Consider the following 15921-nt stretch of genomic DNA (forward strand, 5'->3'; position numbering starts at 1 on the left):
CGTTTTATGTCACCCTCTTCAATAATACCATTTATATAGCTATATCTGACGTATAATTTGGCCGGCCATCCACTTAATACTTTGTTTAAAAACGATAAGAAATAAAACGAAAGAAATCGTATTCATCCTATTCAGGTGTAATACTACGTTAAAGTCTTTGTGAACAGATTGTGCCAAATTGATCGTCTTGTCGACAAGGTTATCTTACGTATATGTTTCTAGTACCGAATTTTACGTTTTAAGTCATCAGCACCATCTTAAATAAAACCATTTATCTGCATTCTGCATCAAAATATGATTGATGGTCGCACATTGCCGTTAAAAAATGTTCAATTAATGTAATTTTTAATTTTTTCAAAAATTTGATTTCAACTCAACTCAATACTAATAACATAGTATAATTACAATAATTGATTATACCTTTCTCATTGAGCTTAGAGCTTGTGCCGAGTTGGTGGTTATCGATGGTTATTAATTTATACAATCCAAATAGTAGTTACAACATACATAAGCAAAGAATATATAATATATCTTTAATATATATAGATAATAAAATGCTAATAAACAACAACAGTCTATATTAAAAAGTTATATTAAATAGAACATTTGAACATTTTTAAATATGACAACAAATAACGGTCAATTCATTTGTGGTGTTGTGCATTAATGTTTTTCTGGTATAGGATATTTTTAATTTTTTTTTTAAAGTCTCTTATTGCGAATTAATCTAATTTCTACAGGTAATTCATTGAATGCGGATAAACCTTTACATTGGATGAAGTTGGATTAGAGAAGAGTTTATATATAAATATATAGTTGCTTCAAATTAAAAACTTGAATAATGTCAAATAATTGCAAGGTAATTTGCAAGGTAATTATGTACTCCACACTCGGGCGAGAGAGGTCCGTTATTTATTTTACATTACAGTTAAGCATACCAATTATCATTTACGCACACATTTACATATACTCGTTCTTAAAAAAAAATGTCCATTTTAAATAGCGCGCGGAATGAAATGCCCTTAAAATGTAATTTTTTATACAATTTTTAATTTAAATTTAATCATACAAGTCTCCAACATGAATCCATAAATAATATTCGTACCAATAAATTGTATCAAATATTATTCTAATATTAAAATCAACCGAGTAAAATTGATTATTTTGAACCTAAAATTTGTTATGGTATAATAAATATGTTGGTTAAACGGAGTCACTCACGCGGGTATACACGTCCTATCTAATCGGAAACAGTACAGTTACAAAATAATTAGCTATAAAAAACTACAAAGAATAAGCGTGACCATCCCCTTAGGTCGACGTTATGATAATAATGAAAATATAATCTATACTTTTATTATTTACAAAATATTTAAATATGTATTTATTTATGACAACATTCGGGATGGTAAGACAATATAATCATAATGCAATAAGTCGGTATTTAAACGTTAGGTTAGATTCAATGTATATAATATATATTTTTAAATCGGTTTAATGTATAACGGCACGCGTGAGTATTACGCCGACTACAAGTTTCATCGACGTACAGCTGATACTTTGTAGTACGGCGATCGCAGATTGAGGGCGTTGGCCGATTGCTGCAACACGGTCACGCAAACGCTTCCGATCATCATGAGTATTCCTGCGTAAACGTATACTCCCTGGCAGCTCGTGGCCGGCCGACCGTCGTTCTCCGGCCGCATGATATTTACTGGAAAACAGCGAATATTCATATCATATATATTTCAATATAAGACCGATGTAAATTATTACCTTTAGACGGCCATTATAAATTATAATTGGTATTATAATTGTTTTAATAATATACAATTTAACCCTTTCAGACCCAAATTAATATGGTTCATTACGGTTTTCATCGTGCGGCGTAATAAATATTTTGTCTTGTGGTAATGGAGGAGGGGGTTCTGGGGATATGAATTTATCCATAACTGACTGACTTGAGATGATAAAATTGTGATAATATCATAATAACTAGGATTGGAATTTAAACGCACTATACGTTTTTTTTCTAGTGGTAATTAACTTTATGAGTTTACGACAGTCGTGCAAATCTCTTTCAAGACTGGTAAAATATATATAATGAGTATTTTGAACATTTAATTAGGTTTAAAATTGGTGTTTTTTCATTTTTAGATTAATATTTATACGCGTAAATTGAAATGTTAAAAATTTCGTTTTAAGATTAATGTTGGTAGTTGACAATTGTATAGATTATTATATTAACTATACTATTTTTTTTGGAAGCATTTGCAAAAAAATATTTATTACATTAGTGTTTTATTTGACATGCCGACAAAATATACGTTATTCGTAGTTTACTATAGGTATAAACTTAATTTAATTTGATTTACTTCACCTAACAGTAATCGATTTTATGACTCTATTATATAAAATTGAACAAGTTTAATACATTTTTAAACATTATTATTCAAGAATATTTAATAAAATAAAATTTCATTATAATATTATATAATACATACCCACTCGGTCAGTCGGTTCAGGAATAATTACACTACGGTAACATGTATTCAAAAACTTAATTTAGAAAACAGACACATATTATGGTACGTCGCATATGATTTATATAATATAGGTACCTACTTATAATCTACCCGCATAGTTAATATTTAATTTATGTAAACGAAAGCATTCATATCGTTCTATATCTCAATACCTACTAATATTATATATATTAAATACTTATGATTATATAAAAAAAAAAATATGATATGTACCCGCTATCAGAATCCCGGCAAACGACGATACACCTCGGACCAATGAAATTTGTCCGCATACATTGTTAAATTTCTTAACCGGAAAAGCAGTGTACAGCACTACGTTTTGAATCGACTTGTAATATCCTGGAATATAGCGGAATGTAAATACCGTGTAGTAAATATAAATAAATAGCAATATATTGTTTTACTATAAATTTAAAATATTTCGAATTATCTATATAACGTTATATTATGCTACATAACGTGTAAATCGTTTACATATTTGCACAGGATGACGTGGTTTCGTACTTTATGTTAAACACATAATATACATGTAGAATATAATAAAAATATTTTTTTTTTTATAATTACGTAATTACGTGAATGATGATTGCAGAGGAGGCTGAATCATATTAAAGCATTATCGTATGTACACGGGTGATATAGCTATATAAGTAGGTAAGTAATAATATAGGTAATGTGTACACTGCACTGTGTAGGGCTTATTTTATATAATAATAATGTATTAAGATCCTCGGCGAGAATCGACAAAAGTAACAAGTGGACAATTGGAAAATGGCCATATAATTATTATTATACCTATATAAAAGCGTTTATAGGTACTAAACACTTTATTGTTTGCTTGGAGACACCGAACGATATTATAGTATAATGATGAATGGTCTGGACGGTTTTTATAACGACAGTCGATAATCACCAATCGATGACAAGAGAGTAAAATCAACATTTATTTAAAAAAACCAAATGATAAGTATTTTTTACTGTTTAATATTTTGACATGCATTCGTTATTTATGTTATCATAGGTATTAGGTATATTTATTATTCGCGATATTACATAAGTTTACCGAAAGTAACTCCAAAAAATCCAAAGTACGGCAATAGATTGGAAATATCATTGGTGGTCGTGGCGCATAGGAGCAACGATAGTCCATTAGCTATCAACACTAGGCCAACATGATACAGAGGTACTGGATCTGGTGACCTTCCGTGCATCACATGACCGAGTCCCCGACCATACAACAAACCAAAGCAGCCCGCCATAAGGGTAATCACTGCTTCTGCAGACGTCTTCTGACCCGAAAGACCTATATAATAATGATACGTGGTATACGCTATGACTATTACATAACAGAGAAATAATTGTCATTATTATTTTGGTACGACGCATAAATTATAAGGGCCCCGGTGCCGATTTTCAAAATTGTACACAATTCTATAAAATTTAAAAATTATATTTTAGTCACCACCTTAGTTATAACTTTTCCACAGATATACTGTAGGATGATACTTATATATTTTTATTTTATATATAGTTTCTTTTGATGCTGATGGGGGGGGGAGTTACGGTGGTATTATATTATATTAACAAAAATTACATCACAGGAAAAACTCTCAGGCCTCGTAGAATTGTCGGATTTTGATAACTGATTTTTAATCTGAAAGAAGAAGACTTTCTACAGCCCATATTATTCCAATAAAAAATGTATTTTATAAGTCAAATTACATTAGCACAGGACGCCTTAATAGAAAACAAATGTTATTTTGTATTTGATTAACCATTGTACCTTACCTATATTTAAATTTATAATAGCTGATTTAAATTTAATTTTGTTGATAAATAAATAAATTAAAAATAATAATGAATGACGAAATACTTTTAATGTAATAACTAATAATTAATAATTAGAGCGCGAATTTTTATGCACTAAAAAGTATCAAAATATGCCATATAATATGCAACAAATATGGAAATATACAGAAAATATGCAATAAAATTTCAATATTTACATCATAAATTTGTATATTTAAATATTATAAAATAGGTATTGTAAATTAATGTGTTTTTTTAATTGTATTTATTATTAAAATTTATAAAAATAATAATAAATATGCAACAAATAGGCGAGAAAATGTCAATTATTCACATAAAAATGTATACAATATTAATAGAAATATTTATATTGATACTTATATTTAAATATTGTAAAAAAGGTAGGTACCTATAGTACCTACTATAAATTAATGTATTTCTTTATATTTTATTTATTATTAAAATAAAATGAATAACCATATGCATTTTCAGTTTTTCTTCAGTGAAGCTGTGACATTTATCCGTCAACATATTTTTAAATACCGAGAACAATAATTGTTGGACGTCAACAGAAGCGGTTGGGGCATATTTGAAGCAATTTAGAATTGTTAGGTCTTGATAAATTTTTGCCCAATACTATTGGCATTAATATTTAGTAAAATTACTAGATCATTATTTTCATTTGAAAGATCATGTAATTTTGATTTAAGTTCTGCCCCTTTAGTTAAGGTCGTAATCGATTAGTTATCTTATGTTTCTTCAATTATATTATTTAGTACATACCTACAAAATGTATTTTTGATATTTCTACTATATTTCTAATAATATATATCTAATATATTTATTATTTAATCAAATTTTGTTTTACTGATGGTTTAATATTAATATTTTAAGTTCATCGTCCATTTTAAGTTTGATTATTGTTTATACAAAAAGTTATATTATCTAGATATGCTTATAATTATATTTTTAAACTAGTCTGCTCATCTTTATCTGGTCATTGTATACAATGTCCGGACAATATATACTTTTCTCTAGATTGGTTATTAAAATTGGACATTGTGTACAATACCCGATTTTCTACTTTGCCTGTAATATAATTAAGTAAACGTGGATTAATAATTTTAAGCAGAATAAAATTAAATTTAAGTAGGTATTTATGGATTTAATTGAAAATAAAAATCATCATGAATGTTCTTTTGAATGTAAGATAATTATAATATAGTCGACTGTTGTTGATTTATCTGGACATAATATAATACCTACCTTTAATGAACATGAATGGTACCAAACAGGCAGCGTGAATCAATGCCTCACTGACTACCATTAAGAGAAATTGTTCGTTGAACCAGATTGACATGTTAAACATACATTTCAAAACTCGATTTATGGCTATTGGGAATTTAAAACTGAACCATTTGCTCCTTTCTTCAACCACGTCAGCCACGGTATAAATACGAGTCATCGTCATCAGATATTCATTGTATTCGATATTTTTATTTTTACTCTATAGAAAATATATGAAATTAAATATAAATAAATAAATATGAATGCGTATAGACGTTTTACACGTATGCAGGATAGAATACGTAAAATGTATAATATACGTGTTTTAATGATGATTTTAAAACAATTTTTTTAAGGGTCTCGCAAATATTATAGTTTTAAAGATAGATATGTCTTAGCAAAATTATTTGGTATCTCAAAAACGTATAGATTTTTTAAATTTCCTAAATATCACATCGATTGTAGTAAAAGCTATTTATCTATATGCGACATAAAGGGATATTATATGTTTTAGTACCGAATACAACCTTAATATTGGCCATCAACAATAAGGAGATGTTTCCGTCGTAGAGTACGTCATCTCTATACATCGGCCGACTACCTATTACACGGTTTTGGAACATGTTAGTGATATTTCGGACGCATAACCTCCGGTTTCGATATTCTTCATAGATCCAATTCGAATAGTTTAAATTTCGGACGGCATACTTCAGTGGTTTCGCATTCACGACTATCGGCATGCTCGCTAGAAACAAGCTCGTAAACAATCTGCAATAACAATAGCGATTAATGATATACTGGATCTACAGTAAAATGGTAAATTGCCAAACGCCTGTCATCATTTGTCAATCATATTATCATACATACAGCATATTTTATGAGTATATTCACTTTTATATCGTACCTAACTTAGATCATATACATCAGGGACGTACGTAGAAAAAAGTTTTGGGGGGTGTTTTTGAAAATCAGTTATAGAAAAGTAGAACTTTTTTTTTAATAAACATACAAATTTTTTTTATAAAAACTAGCTGTATCTACTTAGGTACAATACCTATATTTTTTAAGTATAAACATTGATATAAAGAAAAAAATACAATACTAAATCTAATTTTCGCGAAGTTTTGGCCATTATATATTTATATTAAGGATATCTTCACAGTTAACACCTATATGGCTATATGTGTCTATGTACATTTAACAATACTAATTCATCGAATTTTTCTTCACCATTTTTGTTACGTAAATACGTAGGTACCCACGTCAATACACAAAAGGTATATTTTTTTTTTATTTATAAATCCTGTTTAATTATTTTTATTTTTATTCAAATTATATTAATTATTTTAATTTGTCAATATTAAATTTTTATTTTGCTTTAACTCGTTTTTCATAAACACAATGTGTTAACATTTTAACGTGCTAGGTAAACTGAGTCCGAGTAATAACATTTTTCGAAAGAATAATTTATAAATAACGACGATGTACCTACTTAAAAATAAAAAGTCGATACATTCAATGAGTACTGTATAGTGACTAGTCACCAATTAATGACTATCGATTATCGATTTGCTTACTTAAATACATTCAAATAGATACATATATAACAATATGTAGCAAAGAGGTAATTAAAATGAAAAAAATAACAATAGAAAAATTCACAACGTGAAACTTAATTATAACACATAGTCATTAATAACATAAACGCAAGATTTAAGTATATTGATAGTTGATTGTAAAAAAAAAAATAACTAAACTGTGTTGGGACTTAACAAAATTACAGTTATTTTATAATAAACTGTACATTTTTTTAAATTTCTAATTGGCCTTTTCTCTCCCAATAAATAATAATTTAGTTATAATGATGGATATTTTATATAAAATCACTATTGATTGCTGAAATTTGTATGACTGTATAATATGTATCATAAGCGATATTGGATAAAATATATTTTGTATGTGTTTGTAAAAAAAAGGTTAAGAAAAGCCTTACTTTCGATCTCCGATCGTGTCCTGTACAGTTAAAGTTGTGTACACGTTGTGGAAGTTCTCTATGTTCCAAGCCATTGTCTCGGCTCTTGATCGTGGAGGAGAGGTAGTATCGATAATAGATTCGCCATCGTCTATGTCCAATTTTAACGTCACCGGTGTTGACACAAACAACCAGAATACCAGTGTAAGACACATTATACCTATATTAATAAAGTATATTGTATATATCCTAAACTTATTTCACTATAGTAATGAATTTGTAACGATATAAGTGTATAACTTGTTAAGTATATAATATTTCATTTAATACTATGCCAGTGGTGTAGGCAGGTTGCAACACTACCCAAAATTTCAGGAAAATGTAAAACTGATTGTGGTCTTTGAACTATGTATTCAAATTGTAATATGTATGAATGTTGTCGCAAAACTCTATGAAATTTATAAATTTATAAAAACGTATAAAGTAGTTTAAGTAGTTTTGTTAAATGTCGATGTGAAATAGTATAACACTATAGAAATGCAACATCGATTATCAGAATTCAAACTTATAGATATAGCTTTATTATTTATTTATAGAAATATTGAAATAAATTTTAGATGGAATTATTTTGGACCAATTTTTTTTATTGTGGAATGACAAGAAAGTTAAATTTATCTCTATAATTTAATGACAGTTACTTAAAACTGTTGATTAAAAATAACGTTGAATATTATTAATGTTAATAATAATATTATTATTATATTAAGTACTTTACTATTGTTTTGTTTTTTTATTCGATAGAGTTTGTTTATGTTTAAATGTTTAAATCACGGTAGATTATATATTATTATATTATTATTATCATCTACCGTAGTTTAAATTTGTAAGATTTTATTTACAGGTACAAAAAAAATTAGTCATTTTTTCTTTTTTTTTTCAATTAAAGTGATTGATTTTATAATAATACTATATAATAGATATATAACTTTATTAAAAAAATCAATGCTGAGGACTACTAAGGGTTACTGATTGATTAATTAAATACGTGTTTAAGTATAGATAATAAAATATATAAAGACCAAAATTTAAAATATACTCACAACATCAATATATTAAACTAATAGGGGGAGGGGTCCTTGTAAGTCTACCAACCTATATGACAATTAATTATCAGCTTTCCTCCCTTCCACAAAAAGTTAAAATCCTGACGACACCACTTCATTATTTACTATTGCACAAACCTAAATTCACGTACAATGCTGATTTCAAGTCTGCTGTTACTAATAACTTGAATTCAGTAATAGATGGAATTATCAGCATGCCAGTAAAGCTTCCTAAATGAAGAGATAAATGCGCCGTATGGCGTTTTACAACGAACAGCGTGGACAGCAAAACGAAGAATGATGTTTTAATCATCCCCATTCCAATACCTAAATATGTTTGATTATACAATATAAAAATATAAAATGTTTGTCAAATATTTTACATCGTATTCGTACAATATAATATTTTACTCGTATTAGGTATAATATTATCTATTTAGTTGTTAGAATATAATATTTTTTTTTTAATAAAAAAAAGCTTTATTTTAGATAATATATTATTTAAAATATTACATTAATTATTGATGAATGATGATCATTATTATTTTGCCTATGCCTATTGACCAGTACCCACTCGTTCATTTAAATTTTAAACCATAGTAGAATCTATAATCTGTCTTGAATTTAAAACATAGTAGTGATGAATTTATGACACAAATTATTTGAATTATTTTACTATGTAGGTACTGTAATTCTAATGGATGTATTAATAATAAATGATTACAAAACTTATAGAATGTGTAATAATATAATATATAAATTATATATTAATATATTATACGTTCACATCTACAGTGTTTTCTGAACTTACCACCAATGATGGCCAAAACGTAATGTTCGTGAGTAAATGTATTTTCAATAATACATAATAATGTGAGCCATGCGACGGATAATATACTGCCAATAAGTAAACAATATCTAAAACCATATAGGTTGATGTATGCACATGAAAACGGTTCTATAAACAAAATATAATTATTTATATATATATTATAATGTGCGTGTGAGTGTATTTTGTACTATTTTTACTTAAATGTATTATAATATATTAATATATATGCGTTTAACAAAACTGTAAACACTATATTAAAGATATTGTAAACTGAAGTTTGAAAGTAAAATGTACCTAAATTAATGTTAATAAATAAAATATGCATAATATTTATACTTTTCATTATAATATTCTGAAAAAAATTAATTTTTAGCATATTTAAAATTCATACAAAAAAAATTAATTTCATATTTTATATTGTATTTGTATTATATTGTTAGCTAAAAATTTATAATAATTGAACATCAAACAATAAAAAACATCGAAATATGATTTGTAATATATATTATATGTCGAGTGCATGATAGTTGATAACAAATTTTAGGATTTTTTACTACATAGAGTAATTTATCGTCTGAGCTAGTAGGAAGGATAAAATAATGGATTACTGATAAGACATGCGATTATATATTTATATACATTAATTTTACGCGATGTATACTATACGAAAATATACACAGGTCGTAAAAAATGTCGAATGAAGGTTATATACACGAGGCGGAATAATATAAAATTTATATTTTGCATTTTCGTATGCAATTAATTGTTTTTTAAACACGCTTCCATTAGGTCTCTTATTAATGAATTATATGACTATAAAGGCAAACAGAAAAATTGTAATGGTTCCCAATTTATTTGGTTATAAAATGTACAATTTTTTTAAACAATGTTTAGATAACCTATTAGATGTAGGCTATAGTAGCATTATACATTATGATTATATATAGAATAAATACATAAAATCCTTTTGACTATCAATATAAAATATAGGTAAGTTTGCGTATTATTGGTAGAACTATAAAAGCATACCCCCCCACTTTTGAATTAAATTTTTAGAAGTGAGTGATGGTTACTAGGCTATATTTAAACACAATAATAAATAATATATTATAATTTAGCTAAAAGTCTCAATTAGGTACCGCTAATTTTTAAATTGTACATCGTAATCAGAAACACACAAAAATAATTGCATAATGCTGCCTCTATTACAATTTCGCACTCACAAGTTAACTAAAACTATAATATTCCGCGTATAAGGTATAATAGTAGGTATATATGATATGATAGTATGTATATAGGTTTTAATAGTAGGTATGCTGCAGTAGATTATGTTATATCGTAATATGATTATTAATGTTCTTTGGCTACAAATTATCGTCAATTTTTTAGTGAATCACATTAATAAGATGAAAAGGAAAATATTGGTAATAACCAGATACGCAAACGGAATATTTATGAATTATTATTATACATATACACCGTAATGTCTATAGACACGATAAGTAGTTGAAAAAATACTTCAATTTTCAACTTTGAAGGACAAAGGTAGTGTCTGATAACTCTGATAGAAAATTAGATCTAATTTGTAGTTTTGAGACGTTGAATTTAAAAATTTTAATATTTTTCAAAATAACAGAGAAAAATAAACAAAATAATTAAGGAAAAACGGGAAATTATATGCAAAGTCCTACAGTTTTTGACAAAATTGATTGTGTTATTTTGCTGTAGAAAATTCAAAAAGGAATAATTTATATAACTTTATAGATCAATTAACAAATTATGAATTATAGATACTTGAAATTTTTACCAAATAATTAAATTAGCATTTTCTAAAAATGATAAGATAATAGACCGTCTCCGTTTACAATCGTTTTCCGCATACAATAATATATCATTGAATTTAACATATTCATTATTACAGTAACTCAATCGACATCTACTGCACAGCAGAGCGGCATTCGCTTGCGATTTTTTCTAAACTGTTGTTCTTCACTTTAACTGCGCAACATAACTTTCAAAAAAATTGTTGTTGAAGGGGTTGTCAACTCTTCTTTATCTACTGTTATACTTTTTAATAATTATTACTTATGTATTGGTCAACAACGTTAATAAACACTGATGATGATGAATAATGTTATTTTTAGTTAACGTCATTAACTATAATATATTACATTTTTTTTTCAATTTTGAACTGACGACGCCGTGGGAACTGCTTTAGCATTACTTCCACGGCGCCGCCATACATATATAATATATATATATTACATATAAGATATAATAATAACCACGTTCATCACACAGATATATTAAACTTACACTGTTGCGAATTTGTACACATTTTATGTTATGAAATTACAAGTATACTATACTACACGTAAGCCATAATTACATGTGAATAATTTTGCCAAATTTATAACCCCCGTGGTCCATTGGTACGGCAGCAAAAACTTTTAAACAATGACCCTATACAGTATATGGGTATATACATGAGAGTTTTAAACTACCATTATATGTATGCATACACAAGGACATATCTAAATATTATAGATTAAAATTATCGTATAAGTACCGGTCAAGTAGCGGAACAAATAGATTACGGCCAAGTGTTCGAAGGTGCGTGTTCCGGGCGGCAAGTTTTCGACCATTCCGACACGACCGTCGAGCAGAATAAGAGATAAGCAAATGCCGTCGCAGATCAAAAGGGCCAGAAATCCTAGTGTGCACGTGAATATGGCCCAGGGACCGCCGTCGGGTGGACATAACACGACAAACAAGTACGCGTCGTCGAATTTTGGCGACGGATTCGGATTTAATTCCGAAGACTCGAACTCTACGAACGGTTCTTCAAGACTCGAAACATACGAAGTACTTGGTTCAGCGATATTATTATCCTTGTCCAGTGACGACGACATTGTGATGAAATGTGTTGGCGGTGTAATAAAATATCGTCACGCCTTATATCGAAATATAACTGCTGTATAATAGAAAAAAAAAATAGTTAGAAAACAAACGCGGTTAATGAAAATCGTTTTTACTTAAAAGCAGAGAGACCATCATTGAGATTTTTCTTTACTTTAAAATACGGTAGTCGACAGTTGGGCAATATAACAATAATAATTACTTTCATGACGTTGACGCAGATAAAAAAAATTATTCTTAGATAAAAGAGCCCTATAGTTTGATTTTTGCATTTATCGCAATCGCATGATTATTTTTGGCTAGCTTTTTCGTGGAAAATCTCCAGGGCTCGAAAAACTTTTGGATTATTTTTATGAAAATGATATGATTAAAAAAATTATTATGACCTTGAGTATGGACTATACACGTTGTTACAAAGTATGTCGAAAAACTGTTTAAAAATTTTAATTAGCATTTTCCTTTCTATTTTTTTTTTTTTTACAGACATGACAAACACTGTTGGACAGTAAATTTCCTATTTCTATATCTTGTATATTATTTTAGTAGAAATTCATTTTTTTTCATTCAAACGTGCTTTACAAATTTTTATTGTTGGTGCTTATTCAGCTACTTCGTCCCCATAATTTATATTTATGTTTATGATACACAGGAAGACTTGAAAAACGTTTGAATAATGAACATAATATTTATATCACAAATTACAATAAATATATTTTCCAATTACAATAACTACAGGCTTACACATTACTTACAGACCATACGTTAGATACCTACCTACCTACAAGGTACTTGTTGTCATTATTTTATTGATTTTATACGTACAATACCTAGGTACAAGCACCTAAGTTAATAGTTATTACTTATTATATATTACGTTATATTATTTTATTGGTACCTACTCGTACTAAATTTAATAGGTCCAAATATTGTTAAAAAAACCAAATATTAGTCATAACACTCGAACGTATAACAAATATCTATTTTTGATACTATCTCTGTAGGTACTCGAAGTTCTCTGCGAACAACTACGATAGAGTATACTCGTATAAAAATACGGTAAATCACCCAGTCGTAAAAAAATAGATACGCCGACAACGTCGTGACCGAAATATTAAAAACAAAAAATTTATTGTCATGCTCGAAAGTTGATATTTATAAAGTTTGGTTTTTTGCATAAATATAATATAATACTAGTAGAAGTAGATATATGTATTGTGTTTAATTTAAGTATATAATCGATGTTAACTGATAAATACGATAATTTATATCAATTAAACAATGACAACGAACACCACAAAAAGTATGCCTATTAATCAATATATATACAATGTAGTCCATAATGATAAAGTTATAATTCTGAGCGTCAACAATCAATGTGGTTTTGTATTAGCATGGACTTTCTAGACTAAGATTTCAGGTATATAAGATATAAAGTATAATTATATATTATAGTCGGTGGTATGTATTATAGTTATCTGCTATATATCTCTATATCTAATATGCATTTCAATAGATAAACAATAAAATGGAATACTCGTATAATGTTATGGATTAATTAACAACAATATTTTTGATATTTTCTCAAAACTCCATGTCTATCTTAATGACTATAACGGGGGGGACATCTGCTCCTCCCCACCATAAAAAAATGTTGCTTATTATTACGGCTATGTTCTTATCATCACTACTATATAAGTTATAGTGTGTACCTACTGGAGTTATTTTGGCAGAAAACCTAGTAATATTATTTTAAAAAATACCTATCTATCTGTACTTTTTATAAACAAAAATGTTCGAATTACAAAAAGAAAATTTAACGAAAAAATTAATTTATTGGAATTCTTGAAAATAATGTGTGTTTGTCGATAAAAAATATGACTACAAACCAAGGTCAACATATAATAATATAATATAATATAGTATATTGTATACTAGGTATAATCTATAAACCTTGACTACAAATAACTGATAAGCACAACATTGTAGGTATATTTTACTAGAAAACAAGTTAAACATAACCTTTACGTCCAACACATCGTTTCAAATGTTTTGAATTGCGTTCATCATTCGTCACAGCGACTGAATCATATCATCGAAAGTGACAAAAAAGCGTTTTATGAATTTCAGATAGACTCAAAGCCAAGACATATTTCAGTCAAAGAAATCATTCTGTATAGGAAATACGATAAATACATAAGATAGTGTTGAAAATGGTATAAATCACAAGACAGCGGATGGCGGTTGAGTGTTTTAATGCGCACCGAATTGAAAATTGGACACAATATTATCATAATATCATATTTTAATTTAAGGTTGTATTATTTATTGTTATACGTGAGGCTTAATACCTTTGAACATGCGTCCCGGGAACTCGCGTGGATGTTGGACACGGGAGTATACGACACTTTCGTAGGTACCTATATAAATGAATATTGAATAATAAGTAATGTGTTCAACGATATGAGACGATAGACAATATTCCATAGTAGCATAGCGCCCGTAGATATAGACAGGTAATAAAATAATATAATATTATTTTTTTATTATCTATGGCCATAGATCAGTAGACTTATAAATCGAAATCACGGTTGTTGGTAACTATCGCTATCGCTATCAAATGCACGTGCCCGGCATAAGACCGAAAAAGGATATTTAATAAAATCAGATAGTGTCTATATAGTTCTATGCTACAACCGTGGGTGGGCACAATCATATACGAGTATCTATTATCACTTTTATTACATTCTAAATTTTTTTTTTTTTTATTATTATTATTTTGTAATTGTGTTATAGTTGTTTTTGATTTTGTTATTATTTTTTTTTATATACTACTGCCAATGTTTTGACGAAATGTGTAATAATAGCACTAATACCTAGAAGTTAGCCCAATCTTAACGAGTAGAATATATGTTTGATTTACTTTTCGGATTTAATCGTTAATCTTGAATAAGCAACTAGATACTTACAAGAAAATTTAATTTATCCATAATTATCAATCATAGAAGGTGGGCGAGTGAGCAACGTACACAAAAAAAAATTAAAATAATTAATAATACATATTTTTTTCATTTTTAAAAGAGGTTAAGCCCTCAACCTCCATGTATTTACGTGTCAGAAGTGAGCATCACTTAGTCGTACAGTATATGTCGAGTGAGTCACTGTAATAAATATGAATGTGTTAAATTTGAATTCAATAATATATCATTGTAAACGAAAACCGATTCTAAGAGCGAAGATGGTCGTCAGCATATATCACTATAGCTATAGATAATTTTAAAGTAAGTTTTTTGATATTGTTTTTAAAGTAATTTATTCCACTATAAGTATTACGTTAGATTTATTTAATTTTTGTTGGAAACATTGCATTAATTGTATTATTAATATTTATTTATAACAATAATAATATTTATTTATTTGCAAATAATTTCTTTTTATACATAAACACAAGTAATG

At 27.7% G+C, this 15921-nt stretch overlaps 1 protein-coding gene across 3 annotated transcripts; it reads right to left on the reverse strand.

Annotated features, from left to right (window-relative positions):
* Nucleotides 1–649: 649 nt before the first annotated feature.
* On the reverse strand, nt 650–15103 carry LOC132924664 (uncharacterized). 3 transcript variants are annotated; one of them, XM_060989091.1, is made up of 10 exons: nt 14817–15102; nt 12119–12523; nt 9529–9675; nt 8856–9044; nt 7636–7834; nt 6170–6410; nt 5622–5862; nt 3610–3849; nt 2760–2885; nt 650–1714 (listed from the first exon to the last, which is right to left on the reverse strand). In XM_060989091.1, the coding sequence occupies exons 2-10, from the start codon at nt 12459–12461 to the stop codon at nt 1539–1541; spliced, it is 1902 nt and encodes a 633-aa protein (XP_060845074.1). In that variant the 5' UTR covers nt 12462–12523; nt 14817–15102; the 3' UTR covers nt 650–1538. The 3 variants fall into 3 exon arrangements, with proteins under 3 accessions (XP_060845074.1, XP_060845077.1, XP_060845075.1); XM_060989094.1 differs by lacking the exon at nt 12119–12523 and having other exon boundaries at nt 14817–15103; XM_060989092.1 differs by lacking the exon at nt 8856–9044 and having other exon boundaries at nt 14817–15103.
* Nucleotides 15104–15921: the final 818 nt, after the last annotated feature.

The sequence above is a fragment of the Rhopalosiphum padi genome, chromosome 3 (assembly GCF_020882245.1).
Source record: "Rhopalosiphum padi isolate XX-2018 chromosome 3, ASM2088224v1, whole genome shotgun sequence".
Lineage (NCBI taxonomy): Eukaryota > Metazoa > Arthropoda > Insecta > Hemiptera > Aphididae > Rhopalosiphum > Rhopalosiphum padi.